Source organism: Bufo gargarizans, chromosome 7, assembly GCF_014858855.1.
Source record: "Bufo gargarizans isolate SCDJY-AF-19 chromosome 7, ASM1485885v1, whole genome shotgun sequence".
Taxonomy (NCBI): domain Eukaryota; kingdom Metazoa; phylum Chordata; class Amphibia; order Anura; family Bufonidae; genus Bufo; species Bufo gargarizans.
The window spans coordinates 145228744-145254706 of record NC_058086.1 but is presented as its reverse complement, the minus strand read 5'-3'; the positions used below and the strand labels follow the sequence as shown (position 1 = coordinate 145254706).

The following is a 25963-nucleotide window of genomic DNA, read 5'->3' as shown; positions in this document are numbered from 1 at the left end:
ATGCGGACCGCACGCCATGTTCTGTCCGCATCAGTATGTCTGTGCCGTAGCCCCGCAAAAAAAAATAAAAAATAGAACCTGTCCTATTCTTGTCCGTTTTAGGCATTGTTACAATGGATCCGCAAAAAAACGGATGTCATCCGTTTTTTTTTTTTAGTTTTTTTTTTTGCGGATCCGTAATATGCGGACCGCAAAACACATACAGTTGTGTGCATGTAGCCTTAAACTTGTAATATACATTTAAAACTGCTCTCCTCAGATCTGTCTGCTCTGTTGCAGATTGCACTGTATTTCGTGGTAACAGGTCCTCTTTAACTGAAGCCCAAGTGAACTTGTCAGCCGTAAGTTGTAAAAGCAGAACAATACTGTTGTATGGTGTGAGAGCAGGCAAACGTGGTGCCTTTAGTTCAGCAAGCAATGCTTCAACTCCATTTAAACGGATAAAACAATGGAAAGTTGGATGCTCTAGCTAATAAATTACAGTCTTCTTATAGGGAAGCCCTTCTGAAGGCTGTTGTACTCACTGCTTCTCAGTATGGCAAATAGATAAGAATATACATTGTCAAACCAAGCATTATGGCTACATAACAATAGGCAAAAAGTTATCACACACTCACAAACATATAACAGACTGCACCTCCTTCCTCTTCATTACTACGCAACGCAATGCAAAGCAAAAACGGACAAAAAAAAGCACATAAGCATAAGTCCTGATTCAGACAACAGTCCTTTCCTTCCATGGGCTATCCAGTCTGCACATCACCCAGACCCGGTGAAGGGTGCAATCCATACATTGACCCATGCAGGGAAGCTCACAACATGCACCATTCTTATCCATTTTCCGAGTCTCTGAGAAGCATATGGATGTCTACATACATACGTGTCCTAATGGCCACCTGAATTCAGCGATTGAGTTGAAGGACAAAGCCAGCAATGTAACAATCCATAGGATACTCTGTTGATGCAAACGAACACTAGATATATGCAAAAATGCACATAGTGCAAAAAAAAAAAAAGCAAATATATATAAACAATTGAATCTGAAATTAAAAAGGTAGTTCATAAGTAAATTATCTCGGACGTAATCACACATGCTGTATTGACACAGAACAGGCTTTCAGGGGTCAGTTTACTTACAAATACCTTTTTATATATTGAGATTGTTTAATTAGATTTTGTGCTATGTTTCTACTATATGCTTTCTGTATATGTAGTGTTAGTTGGGGTTAACAGAGTAGCCTATGGCTTATTACACTGCTTTCATGTGTGGCAGGAACAACCTTCTCCTGAACCAGGGTTAAGACTTGGGTTATGCACGTGTTGTTGTGGTCTGGTTTGGTTTTGTATCCTACTACGTTGCGTAGTGAAACAGGGGGTAATAAAAAAATTGCCATTGGCAGTTTGTATTGCCTTAGGCCTCTTTCACACGGGCGTCATGTTTTTTGCCCGGATAAGAGGCGGGTGCGTTGCGGGAAAATGCGCGATTTTTCTGCGCGAGTGCAAAACATTGTCATGCGTTTTGCACTCGCGTGAGAAAAATCACGCATGTTTGGTACCCAGACCCGAACTTCTTCACAGAAGTTCGGGCTTGGGATTGATGTTCTGAAGATTGTATTATTTTCCCTTATAACATGGTTATAAGGGAAAATAATAGCATTCTGAATACAGAATGCTTAGTATAATAGTGCTGGAAGGGTTAAAAATAATAAAAAAAAGTTAACTCACCTTCTCCTCTTTTTAGCGTAGATCCCGGTCTGTTCTTTAGCTGTGGACTGAATGACCTGAGGTGACGTCAGATCACATGCTCCAATCACATGGTCCATCACCGTGGTGATGGAGCATGTGATCTGACGTCATCAAAGGTCCTTCAGCCACAGCTAAAGAACAGACCGGCCTCTACGCGAACAGGAGGAGAAGGTGAGTTAACTTTTTTATTATTTTTAACCCTTCCAGCACTATTATACTAAGCATTCTGTATTCAGAATGCTATTATTTTCCCTTATAACCATGTTATAAGGGAAAATAATACAGTGAATAGACTGTCACCTAGAACCCATGCGTGAAAATCGCACCGCATCCGCACTTGCTTGCGGATGCATGCGATTTTCACGCAACCCCATTCATTTCTATAGGGCCTGCATTACGTGAAAAACGCACAAAGAGGAGCATGCTGCGATTTTCACGCAACGCATAAGTGATGCGTGAAAATCACCGCTCGTGTGCACAGCCCCATAGAAATGAATGGGTCAGGATTCAGTGCGGGTGCAATGCGTTCACCGCACGCATCGCACCCGCACGGAAAACTCGCCCGTGTGAAAGGGGCCTTACTGCTGCACATGTTTTTCTGTGAGTGTATAATGAGAAGAATGGAGTGTTACAATGGAAGACATTATAGCAGGGATGGCCAACCTGAGGCTCTCCAGCTGTTTCAAAACTACAACTCCCAGCATGCCCAGACTGCCTACAGCAGGGCATGGTGCGAGTTGACGTTTTACAACAGCTGCAGAGCCGCAGGTTGGCCATCCCTGCATTATAGGAAGGAATGGTTGTTTTTACATGTTCAACAATGTTCATCTGTTAATTCCCCTGAATAATATATTTTAGCCAAAAGGTTTACTCATAGTGAAATCTATTATTCTGAAAGGACCTGTAGTAAGTTTACACGACCTGATTTTTGGGCAGATTATCAGGGACAAACTTTTTATTTTGTCCTTTGACCATTTTATTCCTGATAATCTGCCCGTCTAAAGGTGCAGCAGCTTGCTCAATGAACGAGCGAAATGATTGTTTCTGGGCAGTAGATTGTGCTGGGCAAATAGCAACCTGCTGTCCAGAAACAACGCAGCTGTATGAGGAGGACCGATCACAGTAACCATTGATCACCTTCATACTTCATAACGCAGAGCTTCACCCCCACTGAACGAGCAGCCATTTGTCAGGAAGGAACGCTTCCTTCCCAGCAATCGGCTTCTCCTCGGGCCATGTAAATCCACCATTGGTCTCTTCTTTGGTTCTGTGTTCATATTTGGGCTACACGGTGAGACAAGATCCCTTACATTTAGGTGCTCAGTCAACGTAAGTTGTATATTTTTATTCTCATTAAATGATTGCACCATATAATGTTGAGCAACTTGCAAAATATTCATTTCTACTTAAAGGGGTATAAACGGGGACCCTCCTTAGTGATGTATATATGGGCAGGGGTTGTCTTCATGACGCAATCTCTTTTTAGGCTACTTTCACACTAGCAGCAGCCTGCCGGATCCGTGCTGCCACTAGTGCACGCGTGCTGCCGGAGGTCCGCTCCGGTCCCATTGACTATGACGGCGGGCGGCCGTACGGCAAACATGCCTAGAGGCGGCCGGAATAAAACTACGATATCTACGTTGTGTAGATTCAAGCTAAATAATGCTATATGGCAAAGATGTATTACCTCCAAGGGTTAGAGGCTATGCACACCTTCAGGGGCAATATTGTTTAAGATTTCATTTTGCTCATTTTGGGCAAAAATAAATAAATTCTGTTGGTCTTTAGTAAAAATATTGAGCCGTTCTGTCACAAAGATTTAACAGGTTTTTTTTGGGGTTTTTTTTTTCTAGCTGTGTGAGGTCATCTAATAACCCTAATCTCTAAATTTACTAAAGGGTCATAGGCCACATTATTATCAGAAGGATAAGAATTGAGCTCAGTGTTTATAAGGTCAGGGATAAGGAGTTGTCAGCTGAGCTGACAACAGGGTGAAAATTAGCATCCTGATACTAAAGAAACTCAAGGCTGCACAAAGACAGTGGTTCAAAATTTTTACTAAAGCAATTGAAAAAAAAGATTTTAGCTCAAAATGAGTACAATGCAATAATTAAAAAAATGCCCCAAAAGGTGTCATAGCCTTTAATTTTGGTTTTGTTTAGTGCAATATAAAGTTGTACTGTATCCAGGGAGCTGCTGATAAAAGATATGTTATGATGTCCATTGGTCCCTGGGCACAGAAGCCAAGACTGTGGATAACACTTCTTACAAGTGCATTCACAGGTTTAACCTGTCAGTGACTTATATTTTCCGGGTATTTGTTGTTGCTCATGTGATCATCCCAAATATGTTTATCAGAGACCATTTCATTCATTCATACCCTGAATTCCATAGTCAAAAACTTCAGACAGGTTGCCCTTTTATGTAGCAATTTAGTAAATTGCTCAAATAAAAGTTGCTAGTCTACAATAGTACAGAACGTTCAGCATGTTATTCTTTCCAGTAATGCTCTGTTCACATCACATTAAGAGCCTTCACTGGATGTAGCTATAGGACTCCAGTCACCTGATAGACGTCAAAAGAATGTCTTTTTGGCCTGTGTCAGGTAGGGTTCTATGAAATTAAAGCCCACAGATTACCATTCATCTGTATGAATAGGTATTTTAATAATATCTTAAAGGGGCATTCAGGGAACTTTACTATTGATGGCCTGTCCTCAAGATAGGCCAGGAATATCAGCAACCCTCGGCACTCCAGCTGTTCACAAACGATAACTCCCAGAAGGGTTAATTCACTTTTATGGGAGTTAAAAGAACAGCGAGCATGTTTGCATGCTGGAAGTTGTAGTTTCACCGCAGCTGGAGTGCTGAAATTTGGCAATCTCAGAGAGGCCATCACTATCAGATTGGTAAGGGTCCAGCACCCGGCTGATCAGCTGTGCAAGAACATAACTCCATCCATTATGTAATGGGTGAAACTGGTTACTATAGTGCTGCTTCCATTGATTTTGATGGCAGCAGCCCTGCAATAACCAGCTTCATCCACTGCACAATGGACGGAGCTGTTTAGTTCTGGAGCTACTCTCGAGAACAGCGATCGGCTGGGGTTCAGATCCCAAACTATTCTCCAGATCAGTAGTTAAATCCTGGAATATTTTATTTCTCCTTTTAGGGTCCATTCACACGTCCGTATGTATTTTGTGGATCCGCGAAACACTGACACCGGCAATGTGTGTTCCGTTTTTTTATTTTTTAGCGAAACAGAAGTGTGGATCCACAAATGCGGACAGCACATTCCAGCCCCATTGAAAATGAACGGGTCCGCACCTGTTCCGCAAAATTGCGGAACGGATGCGGACCCATTTTGCGGACGTGTGAATGGACCCTTAAATAAAAAATAAAAAAATAATATATATATATATATATATATATATATATATATATATATATATTTTTTTCAGATTACCACCAGGAAGGTATCCTTTCTTGCAGTATTATGGAATAATTTGGTACGCTATTCCATACAAAGGTATTCAGTGGAAAAAAAATACACTGCACAAGACGTTAATTCTACAATGGGACCCCATTGAAAGCGCCTCTTACTGTATACAGTGGAATGTCGCAGCAGGGGTGTATGCCATGAGATCCTCCTGACATATACCTCCACTGGAAGGCTCATAATGTGATGGAAGCATTATATGCTGTACCACTATCTGATGCATGTTTTTAATCTCCAAAACGTGAATATACAGCTCAGGAAGTGCAGCCTGGTATACTGAGACTGTACATTACTGTTGTGGCCTTTATTTCCCCCTCCCTTTACATTTGCCAGAAGCTGGTGTGTAAGGCTGTATTCACATAGCCATGTGCGGTTTGTGGGATGGCCACGTTTCCCAGACCAACCACGGCTCATGTGAGCTGAACCCGCTGCATCATAGTGATCTGGGATGGTGTGAATTCCAGCCCATACTCACGGTATTATGGGTTGGTATGAGACACCGCCATCACACCCCCATGGGAATGTAGCCCCCCCCAAATGTTTAAACAGTAGACCTTTTATGAGGATGAGCTCCAAAAAAATAAAAGCTTTATATAATAACGGATGTGAATTTCCTTTAAAATGATCTATACTTTGTATATATTTTTGCTTGGTTATTTAAAGTGTTTTCTTTGTACAGTACAAAGTGTTGTATAATTTAATAGAATCACTTTTGTTTTGCTTGGTAATTTGAACATTTCTTATTGGCTAAGATCTGAATGATGTACGTTTATGAATAAACCTAAATATTTTTATATTGAATCCTGAAATGGACTTCATTTTACCTTGAAAACCTCCTATTATAAGAGTTTACTGCCAGAACTTGCAGTTCTTTATTACAATGTTTCCTTTACTTTTTTAGACAATAATGGCAGTGTGTAATGGATGACATTATTGGAGCAGGAGATCCTGGCAACAAAGTACAAGTGTTAAGGAAATCAATTTGTGGGTCCCCTCCAGCGCTGATGGATATAAATGCATGGCCCATGATTTCGGTCATTATCCATTGCATCATTAAGAATAACCACCCTTTGATTAGCACATTATCACTTCTGCAACCCTTAACCACCTCAGCTCCCCTAGCTTAAACCCCCTTAAGGACCAGACCACTTTTTACAATTCTGCACTACACTACTTTCACCGTTTATTGCTCGGTCATACAACTTACCACCCAAATGAATTTGACCTCCTTTTCTTCTCACTAATAGAGCTTTCATTTGGTGGTATTTAATTGTTGCTGACATTTTTTGTTATTAATCGAAATTGACCAAAATTTTTGAAAAAAAATTACTTTTCACTTTCAGTTGTAAAATTTTTCAAATAAAACTACATTTCTATATAAATTTCTCTAAATTTATTGTTCTACATGTCTTTGATAAAAAAAATGCAATAAGTGTATATTTATTAGTTTGCGCAAAAGTTATAGCGTTTACAAACTATGGTACAAAAATGAGAATTTCCGCATTTAGAAGCAGCTCTGACTTTCTGAGCACCTGTCATGTTTCCTGAGGTTCTACAATGCCCAGACAGTAGAAACACCCCACAAATGACCCCATTTCGGAAAGTAGACACCCTAAGGTATTCGCTGATGGGCATAGTGAGTTCATGGAAATTTTAATTTTTTGTCACAAGTTGGCGGAAAATGATTATATATATTTTTTTTCTTACAAAGTCTCATATTCCACTAACTTGTGACAAAAAATACAATTTTACATGAACTCACCATACCCCTCACGGAATACCTTGGGGTGTCTTCTTTCCAAAATGGGGTCACATGTGGGGTATTTATACTGCCCTTGCATTTTAGGGGCCCTAAAGCGTGAGAAGTAGTTTGGAATCCAAATGCGTAAAAATGCCCTTTGAAATACTGAAAGTACTCATTGGAATTTGGGCCCCTTTGTGCACCTAGGCTGCAAAAAAGTGTCACACATGTGGTATCGTCGTACTCGGGAGAAGTAGGGCAATGTGTTTTGGGGTGTATTTTTACATATACCCATGCTGGGTGAGAGAAATATCTCTGTCAAATGACAACTTTGTATTAAAAGAAAATGTAAAAAGTTGTCTTTTAGAGATATTTCTCTCACCCAGCATGGGTATATGTAAAAATACACACCAAAACACATTGCCCTACTTCTCCTGAGTATGGCAATACCACATGTGTGACACTTTTTTGCAGCAAAGGGGCCCAAATTCCAATGAGTACCTTTTAGGAGGGCATTTTTAGACATTTGGATTCCTGACTTCCTCTCACGCTTTAGGGCCCCTAAAATGCCAGGGCAGTATAAATACCCCACATGTGACCCTATTTTGGAAAGAAGACACCCCAAGGTATTCAATGAGGGGCATGGCGAGTTCATAGATTTTTTTTTATTTATTTTTTTTTGGCACAAGTTAGCGGAAATCTTTTATTTATTTTTTTTCCCTCAGTCTCCCTTTCCGCCAACTTGGGACAAAAAGTTTAATCTTTCATGGACTCAATATGCCCCTCAGCGAATACCTTGGAGTTTCTTCTTTCCAAAATGGGGTCATTTGTGGGGTGTTTGTACTGCCCTGGCATTTGAGGGTCTCCACAATCATTACATGTATGGCCAGCATTAGGAGTTTCTGCTATTCTCCTTATATTGAGCATACGGGTAATAAGATTTTTTTTTTTTCCGTTCAGCCTCTGGGCTGAAAGAAAAAAAAAAACGGCACAGATTTCTTCATTCGCATAGATCAATGTGGATGAAAAAATCTCTGCCAAAAAATGTAAAAAAGAAGAGGGGGAAAGGCGTCTGCCAGGACATAGGAGCTCTGCCCAACATCCAATGCCTCGGCAAACGTATCTTTTACTGCAGAGGAGAAATCTCGTCTTGCAGCGCTGCATACACCAACTTTTGTGTAATCTGACAGCAGCGCAATGCTTCTGTCAGAATGCACATCAGTGCTGGTCCACCTAGAAGGTAAAAAAAACAGGCCCCAACACAATCAATTTATTAACATTAACTTTATATAACATTTGAAACAGAACATTAACTTTTTTGAACTTTTGGAACATTAACTTTTTTGCTTACCTGTGATTTTTATTATTTTTTTGCCTTTGGGACAATGTGCATAGCGCCCAGAGATGTGGCGAAGTACATTATGCACTTTGTCCCAGGTGAAAGGAGAGGTTTGCAGCAGCTCTGTGTGAAAGAGCCCTGTGTGCCTATCCTGTGTAATGCAATCCCTATACTAAGTGTACCTGTGTGTGGTACTTCTGGAAACACTCCCCTAAGTATAGGGCAGGGTGGTCAGGACAGAAATAGCGGTTGTCACTTTTTCCACTTTCACTAGTGATTGACAGGGGTGATCAAGGGGTTAATCTGGGGCTAAATGTGTAGTGTTTTGTGCACTTAGTTATCTGTGCTCTCTGCTGGGACCAACTGATGAAAAGGACCCAACAGGGAGCACAGAAGCCATTTAACACACTATATTTATAAATATAGTGTGTTATATGGCTTGTGATTTGATTTTTCAAACGTCACCAGCCTGCCAGAGATGATCATTGGCTGGCGACGAACTTCTACTGCGCCGATTCCCGCGAGATGACACACGGATGCGTCCAGGAGGAATAACCCGACCGCCCGCAGGATGCATCCATGTGTTAGGCGGTCGGGTAGCGGTTAAAGAGGACCTTTCACTACAGTAAAAGAAACTCTCAGGCTATGAGCCGAGTGCTGCGATTGGCCAGCGCTACAACCTGGGAGAAGGAGACGCCGGCAGGCTCCTCCCAGTTGAGCCGAAAATCTGTAGATACCGGAGCCTATACCAGGAGTACGGAGTGGCGCCCAGGGATAATAGTAAGTGCAGGGAGATCCCTGGGCGCCGCTCTCCATGTCTGTATGCTTAGTTTAGATTTTTTATTGTAGTGAAAGGTCCTCTTTAAAGCACATTCACAGGCCCAGATGAGCAACAGATTGTCGTGAAGGAAGTGTTCAGTGAAACTTGCACCATTTGTCAGTTTTGATGTGTGTGTTCTCCTCCACGTGTAAAAATTTTTTTTTTTTTTTACTAAAGCCCCATTCACTTCTATGGGGACAGGGCTGCTTGAAAAACCTCAGAATATAGAACATGCTGCGATTCTCACACAACGCCGAAATGATCTGCTACCTAGAAATTGTCATTTGCGCAGACACCTAAATTATAAGATCACCCGATTGAGCAAAAGACTCATTCAATCGGGTGATTAGTGCCACCTTTACATGGGCAGATTGTTGGGAAAGAGCATTCGCAGGAATGTTTGTTCCCAATAATCTGCCTGTCCTCAATGCACCTTTAACAAACACTCATCTGATAATTGGCCCATCTAAAAAGGTGCCACGGGTCACCCGAGAAATGAGCGAAACACTCGTTAATGGGGTGAAGTGACACCTCAATCATCGTTCCTGAGCAGCAGATTGTGCTGTCCATACAGCCATCTGCTGCTCAGGAGCAATGCTTGTGTATGAGGATGAGTGATAGCAGCAGCGATTACTTCCACAGTATGAGAACGCATAATAGCAGCAGTCACCTCCACTTAACGAGCAGCCAATCTGCTGCTCATCTGAAAGTTATGGGTTGTGAGTATTATTTTTTTTTCTGGATAGGTCAACAGTAGCCGTTTGGCGGAGCACTGACACAACCACCGATCAGTGCACAGGAGCACCACTGCCTTCTCTCTGCTTTTCCCTAGGCTGAGTGATGACACGTTCATGTGGCTTAGGAGCAGCTGAAGTGAATGGGGCTGAGCACTATACCAATAAAAACAAGAATGGATCTCAGACTGAAATGGCTAAAATTGATGCGCAGGTTTGTTTGCTCTTCTGAAGGATCCAAAGAACTGAAAATGAAACCGTGATGTGAATCCAGCCTAACCTGTCAAAAGTGGCTAAATTGTCACAATCTTGCTCCAATAAAGGATTGGTTTAGAAAGTGGAGTAACCTCAAGACTGAAGTGTTAAATTAGTGCATCTTGTCCATCAAACATTGTGCAAGATTTTATAAATTACAGGAACAGACCTCCAAAACTACAAATTCCCTTCATGATAAACTTACTTTAGTTCTAGACCATCTCTTGTGTGTTAGGGTAACTGTGCAGATTGAGAAAAACTGCTGCATGATACAGTACCTAAATCTCATACACTTTGTTTCTTAAGTGCAGAAATTGAAATCTTGTGTGGATTTCACCCTTTTTAATAGAAGAGCGAGATCTGTTAAAAATCCAAACCAATAACTGCAAAAGGGGGAAAAAAAAGTGCAGATTTTGTCCACTTTTCATCAGTGAAGGGACCATCTGTCCATTTATTTTTATTTTTTTCTGCTCTGTGTGTCACTCTTATGTGGACACTGCACAGATGAAAATGTATTTCAAATGCACTGATCCAGTGGTTATAAAAAAAAACTTGCCATCCATGTTGTGTCGGTGATTTTCATAGATCGATTTGACTTCAATGGGCACTTTTGGTAGTGCATGCCTTAGGCCTCTTTCACACAGGCGTCCCGGATTTGCTCCGTATGAGTTGCGTGTGCATTGCGGGAAACCCACGAGTAGGCACGCATTTGCAGTCAGTTTTGTCTGCGATTGTGTTCCGATTTTCAGTTTTTTTCTGTGCACGTGCAATGCGTTTGCGCATTTAGTCATTGGTGGTCCAGCGTTATTTACTGTAAAAAGTAATTGGTGCCAGTTTTTTAGCAAAAATAAATAAATAAAAATGGTTATGCATGTTTCTAGGAGTGCACAATTTTGCTAATGTACTGTGGCTTATATGTATGCATTCATTGGTGGCAGCAGAGCCCCTGCAGAAGGGAGCAAGCGCCGTGTGAGGAAGAGAGAATACTTACTGACCTTTCCATTCTGATGCCGGGCGCGGGCGCGTTTGATACAGGATGTCGGGCGCATGCGCAGTGCGGCGAAAGTAAGACGGCGCGTAGTACGCGCGGCAGCCGGGACCGCGCTCCTGCCGCCCTTTACTGCGCATGCGGCCGTTGAGCGCGGTCCCGGATTCGGAGTTCGGCTGTCAGTAACAGAGGCAGGGGGCGGGGAGAGGGCCATGTAAGACGCCGAGGCCGCTGCCCCCGTGACTTCAAGCCTGACTTGAAGCACGGGGCAGCAGCTGAATATAACATCGATTTCTGAATGAGCAGACATGCGGGAAAACGAACAAAAAGTGCATCAAGAAACGAGTATACAGCACTATAAGGTACTGTAAACAGCTTAATAGGCGATTTTTGGGTGACAGGTTCCCTTTAACAGACAGCAGAAGAGTACAGCAACTGGGAGGATAGAACGGTTACTAAGTATTCTCTCTTCCCCGCATGGCTGAGCCACAGTGCACCACTATGATTGACAGCCCTGTCTAAAAGGGGGGGGGTGAAGTATACTGAGCACCAAGAGCTACTCTGGCCTAATTTGCATAAGTATATAAGTCCACATCTCAGCAGCAATGTGTTTTATTCAGCATGATCAACCCTACCAGGTGATATTTGGTTTAATAGGGTCGACCATGCTGACAAAGGCTCTTTAACAATTGTATACAGCATTTTGTTTTCTGTATCTCAATTTTCATTTTGGTTCTAGATCCCTGGAATCCTGGTACGTTTTTAGTTTACATGTAAATGACCTGCTTGACAAAATTGTACAGTTAACTATGGACAGAGTGTTTAATGGATATATTACATACAGTGTAATTACAATCAATGAGCAGTCTGATCACAGCACAAATATACACACGAGGTAGTATAAGCATTTCAATATTTCTTTGGAATAAAAGTACTAAAATGTTAAATAGATTTGTCATGATAAGCAAAGTACAATATTAAAAGGGGTTGTTCCATCTCGCCATTTCCTCGACGAGAAAGGACTAAGCGCTAGCAGCAGGTGGTCGGGCTTAAGTAAAGGGTCGAGCAGGCTGGCGTTCTGCTGTTTCCGTCACTCCCGTTGCACAGAACAAGCTCCTTTCGAGTTATGGAAACAGCTTGCTGTGCTACGCTACTTGCCTAGCACCTATTCACTTCAATGGGAGTTACAAAAACATCAGAGTGAAGCCCGGCCAGGGCTTAGTCCCATCTCGCTGTGGAAATGGCGAGATAGGACAACCCTGTGTGCGATTTCAGATCTCTTAGAATTCCGCACAGACGCTATTTTTTTATACTCCTGTCCATACAAGATTCCTTGCTGAAAGAGCTTTAGAGGGCAGTGCGTGAAACCCTCATAGCGTTATTAGTACCACGCATCAATCACTGTTACAATAGAAATAAACAGATGTTCACACAAACATATCTGAACTAGCAACTGACCAAAACAACCATTTCCAGTCCTATGTGGTCCACACAGGAAGATGCTGTGGTCTGTTAAATATTTCTGGAGCGGCCATAAATGCTGTTCCCGTAGGCTCAGCCATTAACAAGATTTCCATCCCCCAGTTACAAGGGCTTTAGACATGAAACCATCCAGCTCGCCACAAGGAATCAAGAAGATGACACTTGTCCAGGAAAGTATGCAGATTGAATCGGAGGTCCAGTCTTTGCTTGTGTTACTGTACGCAAAGAGGCTTTATGAGGTTCTGTAACCGAGAAAGTACATAGATTTAAATCGCATTGGTAAAATACTGAAAAGGCATTTATACACAATGTCCAGAAAGCATCCGACACCTGAATGGGTGTCCTAGTAATACTGTCTTTTTTTCTCACTGACTTGAACGGGCAAGTGTAGCATTACAATCAGACCAAACCGTGCATGATGTGACTCTCTCAGGCCGGACCGATGGTTCAAAGAAAACAGGTCATGTGACTCAGCCCACTGACTCATGTTTTAGTGTTCAGTCCATAAGCTTTCCATTCTACACCCCATTTTAAATAAATGGATCTGAATAACCATTTAAACTTAAAGGGGTTGTCCAAGTTATAGTTATTGATGACCTATCTTGAGGATATCAGATGGGCTGGGGCCCAACAGCTGGCACCCCCGATCAGCTGTTTCAAGAGAAGGCGCGCGCCGTGCCAGCGCTGCTTCCTTTTCATTGTTTACCTGCTCGCTGTTGCATCTGCAGCTGTGAGCAGGTGTAATTACACCCAAGCCGTCCCATTCATTTATACACTTGTATAGGAGCGATCCGTACCATTGAAATGAATAGGATGGCTTGGGTGTAATTGCATCTGCAGCGGTGAGCAGGTGTAACGGTGAGCAGGTAAACAATCAAGAGGAGGCAGCGCTGGCTCTTCAAACAGCTGATGGGCGGGGGTGCCATAAATATAACTTGGACAACCCCTTTAATTGTCTCAGGTTAGTTTCACATCTGCATTTAACTGTTCCAGCAAGGGAACAGCATGCCACAGTTCACCGGATCCGGCCTACCTGGAAACCACCGTTCACTTGCAAATACTGGTGCTCCGATAGCCAATTGGGTCCGGAACAGTTAAAAGCAGATTCATGACTAGCCTAAGCAACAAAATCTGCCTGCCTCAAGGATCTGCATTTTGATTGACAGTGCCAAGCAGTGAAAACATCACCATGCCTGGCCCTGTCAATCAAAGAGACAGCAGAGCCTCTAGGTGTAACGGCAACACCCCCATTGCTCCTAGAGGCTCATTTGCATATATTCAAACATCATTTCTCTCAGTAATCCTCTCAGTGAACATATGAACATGGGACCGACACACATGCGCACCTGCATCAAGTCAGCCAGTTTCATAGGTACAAGTCTGCTGACAGATGCCCTTTAAGCATTAGACAGTTTCCACTGAAGTCAAGGGGCTATTTGTGTAATGTAATGATGTGCATGGACGCCCAGAACAAAAAAGAGACTGTTAGTAGTCATTCCACACCCCAGCATTTATTGAGTATAATTATATATGTATTGGTAAAGGGCTATACATTAAGACCTCTCACCTGGCGCAGTGTTTTGGCTAAGGCCTTGTAAAGGGAGGGCAGTCTCTCTCTTCTTCAGATACTTAAGATCCAGGCCTGTAGGTTCTCCACTGAAATAATAAATCATTGAGCCATCTGAATATAAAATTGGTATATTGAAATAAAGTATATTCCACATTCATACAAGACTGTGAAAGGCCTGGCATGTAAAGGATGACTTACTTCTCTTTATTTGCACCCTGAGGTGGTCCTGGCAAATTTGCCTTTGAGAGTGGATTATTGAACTGAACCTTTAGAAAAGGAAGTATTTGGAAATTAACAAAAAATGTCCATACATGAACACCAGAAGTCTAATATTTATACTGTATATAAAAAGCCTCCTTACCCGTGGACCTGGGCGAACTACCTCCGAGGGCTGGTGTAATGCAGAACGTGCCATGTGAGGTATGACCGAGGAAGGAAGTGGATAGTTAATCCGGGAGCTATGGAAAGGTATCCTGTTTTCTAGCTGCAACACAAAGAAACATTGTTAAATAAACATTATATAATTTAGGCTACTTTCACACTTGCGCTTTCCTTTTCTGCTATTGAGACCCATCATAGGATCTCAATAGCGGGGGGAAAACGCTTCAGTGTTGTCTCTATTCATTGTCAATGGGGACAAAACTGAACTGAACGAAACGGAATGCACCAGAATGCATTTCTTTCCGTTTGGTTACGTCCCCATTGCGGACAGAATAACGCTGAAAGCGTTACAAAATGTAAGTCAATGGGAACGGATCCGTTTTCTCAAGACACAATAGAAAACGGATCCGCCCCCCATTCACTTTCAATGGAGTTCATGACGGATCCGTCTTGGCAATGTTAAAGATAATACAACGAGATCCATTCAGAACGGATGCAGATGGTTGTATTATCAGTAACGGAAGCGTTTGCCGATCCATGACAGACCCAGCAAAAACACTGGTGGTAGTCTAAAAGATACTGACCCACATTAACTATGGTAAGCTCACCACTTTCTTGGCATTGCTTGCACCTTATTTTAGACTTAAAGGGGTTCTGCAGTTCTTTTAAATCGATGATCTATCCTCTGGATAGATCATGAGCATCTGCTCAGCTGGGGTTCGACACCCGGGACACCCACCAAATAGCTGTTTGAGAAGGCAGCGGTGCTCTAGGAGCGCCGCGGCCTTCTCTCGGTTTCCCTCAGGCCCAGCGACATCACGACTAGCATCACTGGCCTGGGCGCGGCTAAGCTCTTTTCACGTGAACAGAGCTTAGCCCCGTCCTAGAGCACCGCAACCTTCTCAAACAGCTGATCAGCAGGGGTCCCAGGTGTCGGACCCACGCCGATCAGATGCTGATGATCTATCCAGAACTGCAGAACCATTTTAATATACAAATGCACCATAAAATTGACACTTCCTGGTTTTTATGTGGGTATGGACAGATTTTGTCTACCTTTTGGTTAAATATATAAAGCTGAAATCCAAGATTCTGGCAAATAAAAGCTGCACAGATTAGACCAACTTAGAGTCTCTCTAAAGTTTTTTGGTGGATGCACTTTCGGTGCAAGCTAGGCCATGAAATAGGTGGTATAAACTGCATTAACCACTATGCTAAATCTGGCAGATTTTCAGACTCTACTTTTTTTTCCCAGCTACACATTAGTCGTGATTAGTAAATGTGGGCCACTGTATGGATAATGCAGATAGGGGAAAGAAAATTACCATTTGGTTGGGTGACACTGTTGTCTTGAAGGCAGAACTGCTTGAATTGGAGCTCACTGACTGGTTCTCATTCAGTTGCTTATTCAACCACGATATAACTGCAGGAAAACAAGGAAGAAAAAAAAAAATCTGTAAAATATTTTATCAAGCCTAGTATCTTTTATACTTGTGGCCTGTTTAATTTTATGCAATGGCGAAGGAGCCATCCTGTAGAGGAATTCTTAGCTGCCATTCATTAGTGAGCCGGTATTCAATATAAGTATTCATGCAATATCAAGGAAGCACAGTAACACCAACAGCTAAAAGAGAAGTTCTGGGAGAGCATTGCAAAGACCATTCTTTGTTCCTCACCATTCTCATTTGTCTTGAGAAGCTCTTTACTTTCTTCTAACTTCTTGTCTGTTTGCTGAAGTTGTTCTTGCAGTTTTTCTGCCTAAAAAAACAAACAAAACAAAAAATATTAAAGATTAACACCTTGAACCAGGACATTTTTTTGGAAACTTGACAGGTGTCAATTTATGTGGTAATAACTTCAGAATGGTCTTACTTATCCAAGCCATTCTGAGACTGTTTTCTCGTGACACATTGTACTTCATGATAGTGAAAAATTTTAGTCAATATAAAATCACCTTTATTTATAAAAAAAAACAAATTTACAAAGTTTTTGGAAAAATCAGCAATTTTCTAAGGCAGATCGTGATATATCATAAAAAAAAGTTATTACTTTACATTTCCCATATGTCCACTTTTACGTTTGCATCATTTTGCAAATGTAATTTAATTTTTTAGAATCTTATAAAGCTTAGAATTTTAGAAGCAAATTCTGCACCACTTCAATTCTGAAGTCACTTTGTGGGGCTTACTTAGTGTAAACCACCCATAAATGACCCCATTGTAGAAACTACACCCCTCAAGTTATTCAAAACTGATTTTACAAACTTTGTTAACCCTTTAGGTGTTCCACAAGAATTAAAGGAAAAAGGAGATTATAAATTTATAAATCTCAAATTTTTGGCAGATTTTCCATTTTAATAAATTTTCCTGTAACACATCAAGGGTTAACAGCCAAATAAAACTCAATATTTATTTACCCCGATTCTGCAGTTTACAGAAACACCCAACATGTGGTCGTAAACCCAGGTTTCACTGGGATAATTTTAAGTTGCCATATGACATTTAAAGACCCCTAGAGTAGAAACTCCCAAAAAGTGACCCCATTTTGGAAATTTTAGGATAAGGTGACACTTTTATTGCTACTATTTTGTGGTATATATGACTTTATTGCTCTATATTCAACTTTTTGTGAGGCAAGGTAACCAAAAATTGTGTTCACCAAACGGGTTGGGTCATGTGATATTTTTATAGAGCAGGTTGTTATGGACCTGGCAATACCCAATATGTCTGTTTTTTAAACAATAAAAGCATTTTTGAAACAAAAAAAAACTAGATTTTTGTACTTCCAGTAAAATATGTTTCTCTTCCGTTCATTGAGGGACACAGGCCTTGACCATGAATATAGCTGTTGCTGCTAAGAGGCGGACACTAAGCACACAAAGTGTAAGCTCCTCCCTCTACAACTATATCCCTTCCTGCAGGGACCAAGCTAATCAGTTTAGCGCAAAAGCAGTAGGATAAGCCCGACAAGAAAATCACATTATGTGCAAACGCAGAACCACATAGGCCCGAAAAGGCCCATTAACAAAAAACTGGAGGGGAGCCGTGTCCCCCAATGAACTGAAGAGAAACCGATTTTACGACAAGTACACAAATCTAGTTGTTTTCTCATCCGTCTCATTCGAGGACACAGGCCTTGACCATAGGACGTTCCAGAGCAGTCCCTGAGGGTGGGCTTACCTTCAACCACCCCCCCTGCCAATCAGAGAACCGCTGTTTGCAAAACTCTACGCCCCAAAGAAGCGTCAGAAGATGCAAAGGTGTGCACCCTGTAAAACATATAAAAGTATGCAAAGACAACCAGGTTGCTGCCTTGCACACCTGAAGGGCCAAAGCCCCATGATGCACCGCCCAAGAGGCTCCCACTGCCCGAGCCGGAAGTGCGGGGCTCGGTCCTTAACACGATACGCTTCCACAATAGCCAAACAAATTTATCAAGAAATGGAAGTGTTCGATGCTGCCAGCCCTTGTCTCGGCCCCTCTGGAATCATGAACAGGGAATCTGTCCGCCTAAAAGATGCCATCTGGGACAGATAAATACGCACTGCACGCACCAGATCCAGAGTATGGAGAGACTGTTCGAGGATGAGGCGGGTCCGGACAAAATGAAGGAAGAATAATCTTATTTAGATGGAATGTCGACACCACCTTCGGCAAGAAGGACTGCACAGGGCGAAGGACCACCTTATCCTGAACAGGAGACAGCCATCTCCGCTCGCACCAACTAAAGTAGGACTTCCAAGCCCGGTGGTAGATTCTGGAAGACGATAGCTTCCTGGCACGAATCATAGTCTGGACCACTGCATCCGAAAAACCCTGAGCCTTCAGCACGGCAGCTTCAACAGCCGTGCCGTTAAATGTAGCGACCCTAAATTTGGGTGAATGATCAGCCCCTGCGACAGTAAGTCCTCCCGAAGAGGAAGACGCCAAGGATCGTTGGAAGGAAGTGCGACTAGGGATGCGTGCCACACCCTGCGCGGCCAATCTAGGGCCACGAGAATGACGGGCAGTCCCTCGGATCTGATCTTCCTGAGAAGCCGCGGAATGAGCGGAAGAGGTGGGAACACGTAAGGAAATGTGAACCGACTCCATGGGATCACCAGTGCATCGCATGCCAGGTCCCTGGACCGTGAGACGAGGTTCTCGACCTTGACCTTGTTGTTGAAGCGTGAGGCCATGAGATCCACATCCGGCTGACCCCACCTCTCGCAGATGTCCCAAAAGACCTGCGTGGTATGTGAACTGCAGATAGCGCCTGAACCTGTTTCTCAGCCCAGCTGAAAATCAGCGCCATCTCCTCCATGACTGTTGGGCTCCAGGTGCCGCCCTGGTGAGGTCTAGAACGGGATGGACCAGTCCCACTCTTTTTTTGGAACCACAAAGAGATTGGAGTAAAACCCCTGAAAATGGTCTTGTGCAGGAACCGGAACAATCACACCTTGCTGCAGCAGCGTGTGAATTGCCAGAAAAAAAAATGAATCTGCGGCTGCCGGAGAGGTCGGAGGATATGACCGAATAAAATAAATAAATAAATAAATAAATAAACAAACACAGGCCTGAGGGGAGGATTTGAAATCCAGCTTGAAGCAATCTGCAATGACCTCCCTCACCCATGCATCTGAGACACGAGCCAGCCAAACATGCCAAAACACATGAAGCCAGCCGCCCATCCGAACAGAGGGCGCCGGGAGCTCTTAGGGTTAAAAGACTTGGAGCCCTGTTGACAGGAATGCCAGGAAGGCCGCGTCTTAAAAGGAAGGCTTTTTCCCTTGGGGCCGGAAAAACTCTGAAAGGGACGAAAAAAAGGCTTCCGCTTTTTTACCTTATTAGACTGCCCCCTGTTCTGTGGTAAATGGGTGCTCTCACCACCTGTAGCGTCCGAAATGATCTCATCCAGGCGCTTACCAAAAGGTCTGCTGCCGGTAAAAGGGAGGGCCATCAGGGGAGGCCTGGGTTGTAGATTTAGGAATAGACAAGTATTGATTATATAGTCCACCTTGACGAGTGGTTACAGATGAGCAGACTTTGTGCCTTATAGCCCTCATTTTGCCTCTACGCAATACTTTTTCAATCAGTTATCTACTTACCTACCACTTGTGCGAATGACTGGACTTCCTAAAGGAAACACGCGTGCTGGCAGATAACGGAGCTGGATCCTCAACCTGCAACGTCTCAATAACTGCTGTAATTAAATTGTCCACCATGGAGTTTCAACTGAGGACATGTTGAAGTGAGACTCTCTAGCAGGAGGAGAGGCTGAGGACACGGGAGACACAAAACCCCTTTTGGGGGAGGAAGTTCTGGCCTATCTTGTGGGGCGGTTGCGATGGGCACGAGCCCCATGATCGGACAGGTCAGAGGACTGCCTCAAAGTCTTCTGCCCCCCTAGCTCCAGCCGGATCACCACCTTCGGTGTGTGGCCCCTTGGTGAGGGATGCTACACCAAAACAGAGGGGACTTTCGCTGGGGCGGCCATGGTGATGCGATTGCTGGCAGGAGACAGAGGTTTTTACGGGAACCTCTGGTCCTCCTTTTCTTCCGGAGAGTGGAAACGAGCAGGGGGTTTGGGTCTCCCGTCTTCTGCCGACAACAGCCCCAATATATCCACAATAGCCCTGGTCTCCCGTCTTCTGCCGACAACAGCCCCAATATATCCACAATAGCTTCGTTGGTATTGGAGACATCCTATACCACCCAAGACAGGGAACACGCCCATTCCGGTTCTTCCGTAGATTGCGCAGTGGGAAGCAATGGGTCCAGAGCAGAACCACTTGATGGCGGCGCAGCACACGCAAAGCAGAAGGAGTCTGACTGAGGGAATGGAAATATCGCACGACATGATGAGCAAGCAAAATGACGCACCAAAGGGACCGCCTGCTTCGGGACCTGGGGCCTGACATAATGACACCCCTGTCACCCCGAAAAAGCAAATGGGAGGGTTAGGCCCTGCCAGAAGGGGAAAAACAACACTTACCCAGCCTGTGTCCCTCCAAGCAGCCAACACCATCAGCGTCCCGCCAGATGCTTTAAGTCCTGGAAGTGGGCGGAGCGCAATCTCCCTCTGCTGCCGGTGTGGGGGCAGGGCAATCACAAGCCCCTCCCCAAATGTCCCCTTGCTCTCAGGCCCCGCCCCCACACTCGCCGGAACACACGTTGGCATTTCCGGCCGAACCCAGACGCCAACCAGGGAAAACTAAGCCGCGGGGAAGCCCCTGCAGGAGTAGGCCGCACAGAAGCCGGGGCCTAAATTAATAATGGCCCCGGCTGCCCCAGCAGAAGATCCGACCAGAAAGTGGCGCTAAGGAGGAAACTCCGCCCCCTCTCCCCAGCGCGTTCAGCACCAGCCGGATCACCACCTTCAGTGTGCGGCCCCTTGGTGAGGGACGCTACACCGGAAACAGAGGGGACATTCGCTGGGGCGGCCATGGTGATGCGCTTTCTGGCAGGAGAGAGGTTTTTACATGGACCTCTGGTTCCTCTCCTTTTCTTCTAGAGAGCAGGAACGAGCAGGGGGTTTGGGTGACCCGCTGGTTTCCCGTTTCCCAGGTGGGAGTGCAGGCAGTTTTTACCTGGACTGCCTGAAGCTTCCTGCTAGACAAAAAAAAAAAAAAAAAGACTAAATTTGTAAATCAGCAGATCTGCAACGCAGGAAAGTCTGCTAAGCTAAAACTGATTAGCTTGGTCCCTGCAGGAAGGGATATAGCTGAAGAGGGAGGAGCTTACACTTTGTGTGCTTAGTGCCCGCCTCCTAGCGGCAATAGCTATACCCATGGTCAAGGCCTGTGTCCCCCAATGAGATGTATGAGAAATTAATGTTTTTTATGTCGCCATTTGCTGAAAGCCATATGTTTTAGTTAGGGTTTCATTTGTTGCGGGATGAGATGACTGTTTGGTATTATTTTTAGGTACATGTGACTTTTTGATCACTTGATATTACACTTTTTTTTTTTTTTCCCCTTTCATCACAAAAAGAAGACATTTTAGGCAGCATGATCAACCCCACCAGGGAATGTCTGGTTTAATAGGGTTGATCATGCTGACAGATGCTCTTTAAAGCACTGCTTTGCTTACCCACCTCTTCCTCTTTTAAACGTAGACTATGCTGAACGTCATGCATTTTTCTTTGCCCTTCTTGAATCAACTTCTCCTTCTCTGCAATAAGTTTCTCCTGCTGCACGGTCACTGCATTCTTCAGCTTCAGTTTCCCCATTAGTGTCTTTAGATCTCCTTGAAGTTTTTTTATGATATCATTGGCCTTTATACATTTAAGTGGGAGGGAAAACAAGGGAGATTTGAAAAAAAAAGGGCAGTTATCAGATAGGCCCAGCTCTTAAATGGGTTGTCAGAGTTCATTTTTTATTGTTATAAACTGATGTGAGCCTGCCAAGACAATAATGAAACATGAAGATTAAACTTCCCAAGTCCCCTTCCGATCTAGCATTGCTGCTTCATAAGCAGGACTGGAGGGGGCTTCGGGAGGTAAGATTTAAGCATTCATTATTTTAATAAGCTCCCAGCAGTTTGCAACACAAAAATTAAGATAACCCCTTTAATATTAAACATATTGCTTACCTTAAGGAGCTCAGCAGATAAGGATTTTATTGTTGCCTCTAACTTCCCAATCTGCACTTGCTTCTTCTCAGCACTCGCTTCTAACACCGTCTGTTGAAAAAAAAAAAACGTTTGAACTGTTGAAAAAAAAATCATAAAAACAACTTCGACACTGTTGTCTGCAGGTCTACCTTTTGTTCCTGAGTGGCTGTAAGAATTTCATTACTCCTCAGTACCAATTGATCCTTGTCTTTCAGCTCTTGCTCAAGAACAGCTAACCGTGTCTGAAGGCGATTAATGTCTTTTTCCTTGTCATGGCATTCTGCATCCAGTGCACTGTTCTCTCTGCCAAGGGATGTTACCTTCTGCTCTGCTCGCTGCAGCTCCTAGGAAGGGACATAAAAGCAAGATTAGAAAGAGACGGGACCCATTGTAACTGCTTCAGAAGTGCAGCTTATTCATTCCTGCAAAGTTTTAACCTTACAAAAACATCTTTGCCATAAATATCAGACAGGAGGGGGCCCTACCTCTAGAATCAGCCCCCAAAGTAGAGCATACTGTACATGCGCAGCTTGCTCTCAACTCAGTACTAAGTCAGCGCTTGGCTATTGTCAGAACTCAGAGCAGTGAATGGAGGGCGGCTGTGTATGTGTAGCTGCTACCCCCTTACTTTGGGGACCCTTTTTTGGAGAGAGGAGTGGGCCCCTCAACTATCTGACATTTGTGGCATCCATATTTTTGTAGCTTGGTATTACAGCTCAGACCTATTGACATGAAAGACTTAATTTTAACACCAAGCACAGCTGCTTAAAAATACGGAGAAGTGCTTTGCAATCAATCAGCTGATCGGGGAGAGGAATACAGAAAGAGTGACCCGCTCTGATCTCATATAAATCAATATTGTAGTACTAGATAACCCTTTTACTTTATTCCCATACATACTAGTGGCCAGCATATTTATACCTCTAGGGTAAATGCAAATGTTTAGGATTTATGTGCGAAGAATCCACACTGAAATTTACAAGTTTTCGCAGGGAGATCCGCCTCAATTGGTGCCGATTTACATGCAGATTTTATTCTCCCCATTGAAGTGAATAGATAAAATCTGGTCAGGAAAAATAAAGTAAGTTGACATGTTACGGATTTTAAAATCCGCACCGCAGATCAAGATCTGCACGGAAAAAAATTGACATTGTGTACATGAGGATTTCAAATTCTCACACAATACAATGTGCTTGACCTACGGCCGTGTGCATTTAGCCTTAGTTGACCTTAGAGAGATATGTGGATATTAGATATATAGAAAGATATTAGAGAGTGATAAAAGCGATAGATATATATTATATGATGGTGTGAACCTACCCTTAAGACCCTTTTACATGGACCAAAGATCAGGGCAATTGTGGGGGATGAGAGTTTGTATAAATGCTCAATACTGATAATTGCCCAGGCTAAAAGGTCCTTTTACATGTATAGATGATCTGGCAGATTACTGGAAACAAAGCAGACGTTCCCGATAATTGACTGATTATCAGCAGAGATGGGGGCTGCATTTACATGCAGCAATCATTGGGACAAGCGATCAATATAGTGATCCATTGTCCCCATAGAAATCATTTTTCCTGGGCAGTAGATAGATCTTCAGACAGAACGATGGGAACAATGATTTTCGGTGCACTTTTTACACAGGCAGATTACCGGGTACGAGCGTTTATACAAACTTTCATCCCCTATAATTTGCCAGATCGTCTTTCCGTGTAAAAGTTTTAGTTTTTTTTATTTGTAACCGATCACCTGACATAAGAGCGAAAAACTTGTCAGTGATTACATTTTGATGTGTGGCACATGAAATCAGTTACCAACCGCAGATTGTCCTGTGTTATCAGGGATCTGCTGCTGGCACACACTGAATCTAAATGGGGATGAGTGACCGCTACAAACAAAGGTGACTGGCGCATGTACAATCTCTGCTCAACGACCAGGCAATGACTGGGTACGAACAGTTGGTTCACGATCATTGCCTATGGCATCACCCTTCAGTCATTCTGCAAATACTACATCAGTCCATATGAATGACAAAGATGGGTACCTCCTCGAGGCTCTGGTACTTTGCTCTGAGCTCTCGGACCGTAGACTCTGCCTTATATCTTCTCTCAAGAAGATCCTTATTAGACTGTTCCAGCTCATTCAATCTGCTCTGCATCTGCTGGGTATTCTTCTGAAGACAGCTCTCAGACTCCTTTCTTTGTTGCTCACACTGTTGCATTAGCTGAGCATAAGCCTGAAAAGAGATGCCATCCATAGTTAATGCAGTTATATGGCCCCATATAGATCAGTAATGCAATTGGTGGAGTTAAACACATACTAATGTTTATCACAAACTGAAAATGGATCATTTTGCTTAGCAGGGGTTACTGCCATCAGCCGTCCAGCCACTCTCCCATGATACTCCGAGTGAAAGATGTTCTTTGTAGCAGTTCTCAGCTCTGGCTTATTGATGGAGCTCCCGAATGAGGAACTCTTCTAAGAAGATGATGGTACCGTAGGACATTCAAAAATAGGTATTTTCTAATTCTAGAAAGACTGCAGTTAAGCCTCATTCACTTGAATGGATTAAAATGGCACTACCATAAGTAGCCCACAGAGAAAGTGGCATCGTCCCAGGAACACAACAGCCACGTTTTTTTCAATTTCCTACAACCCATTTAGCCCTGAATGCACTAATTGGGTATTTGAAAATGTGTTTTCTCAACTGGTCAAGAAGAGTCTTCTACCTGCTGAGCCTTTTCCTTTTCACTTTGAAGCTCTGCTGAGTGCTGGCTCTTCAGTGATGTCATCTTGGATGAAGAGTCAGTTTTCAAATTCTCCAGTTCAATACTTTTGTCAGACAAACTCTATATAGAAGATAAAAAGCTGATCAGTTATAACCAATGTAGAAGTGATTTCCCCAGCACTCCTTAAAAAAAATAAAAAAATATTGAGAGTAAAATATCTTGTGAAAAAAACGAGATTTTTGTATAACTTACCAGTAAAATCTCTTTCTCGCTCTTTCCTTGGGGGACACAGAAGACCTTGGGTATAGCTCATCTCCCTAGGAGGCGTGACACTAAGAAAAAACTGTTAAGCCCCTCCTCCACAGCTATACCCTCAGCCTGGAGAGAAAGGCTGCCAGTTGCGTGTCCAAGTAGTGAGAAAAGGCAAAGCCCAAGAAGTGGAACCAACAAGCCAACTACCCAACGGGTAAAACAAACTCGGAAACTCGCGTAGATAAAAACAAAGAATGGGTGGGTGCTGTGTCCCCCAAGGAAAGAGCGAGAAAGAGATTTTACTGGTAAGTTATACAAAAATCTCGTTTTCTCGCCCAGTTTCCTTGGGGGACACAGAAGACCTTGGGACGTTCAATAGCAGTCCAAGAGGGGAGGGACTACAGCACCAAGGCGAAGCACCCGAAGGCATCAAGAAACCGCCGCCTGCAGACCAGGCAGCCCAAGACAGCATCCGCTGAAGCCCGAGTATGCACCCTGTAGAACTCGGTAAGGTGTGCAAGGAAGACCAGTGACCGCCTTGCACAAATGCATGGCCGAAGCCCAATGCCTCCGGCCCAGGGGACACCGACCGCTCTGGTGAAATGGACAGTGACACCAAAGGCAGAACCCTGCCCTTGTGCGGTAACCACAACAATAGCCACTCTGAGAAAGCGGAGGAAGCCACCCTGGAGGCCGCAACCCTTGCACGGACCTCCTAGAAACACAAGAGACCAAACGTCGACAAGAGCCGGAGATCTCCAAGCAAAAACGCAAGGCCCAAACAACGTCCAAACGGTGAAGTGTCCGTTCCCGGGGGCGGGAAGGGGAGGACG

At 43.6% G+C, this 25963-nt stretch overlaps 1 protein-coding gene across 1 annotated transcript in view; it reads right to left on the bottom strand.

The window, feature by feature from the left end:
• Nucleotides 1–11925: 11925 nt before the first annotated feature.
• SASS6 (SAS-6 centriolar assembly protein) overlaps nucleotides 11926–25963 on the bottom strand; it is a 35503-nt gene continuing 21465 nt past the window's right edge. The window contains exons 6-16 of the mRNA XM_044301045.1: nucleotides 24879–24998; nucleotides 24194–24385; nucleotides 22296–22490; nucleotides 22126–22215; nucleotides 21629–21808; nucleotides 16231–16312; nucleotides 15880–15977; nucleotides 14535–14657; nucleotides 14372–14439; nucleotides 14171–14259; nucleotides 11926–12845 (exon numbers count right to left, since the gene is read on the bottom strand). Coding sequence (XP_044156980.1) covers nucleotides 12751–12845; nucleotides 14171–14259; nucleotides 14372–14439; nucleotides 14535–14657; nucleotides 15880–15977; nucleotides 16231–16312; nucleotides 21629–21808; nucleotides 22126–22215; nucleotides 22296–22490; nucleotides 24194–24385; nucleotides 24879–24998 — 1332 coding nt within the window. The 3' untranslated portion in view covers nucleotides 11926–12750. The remainder of the gene's footprint in view (nucleotides 12846–14170; nucleotides 14260–14371; nucleotides 14440–14534; nucleotides 14658–15879; nucleotides 15978–16230; nucleotides 16313–21628; nucleotides 21809–22125; nucleotides 22216–22295; nucleotides 22491–24193; nucleotides 24386–24878; nucleotides 24999–25963) is intronic.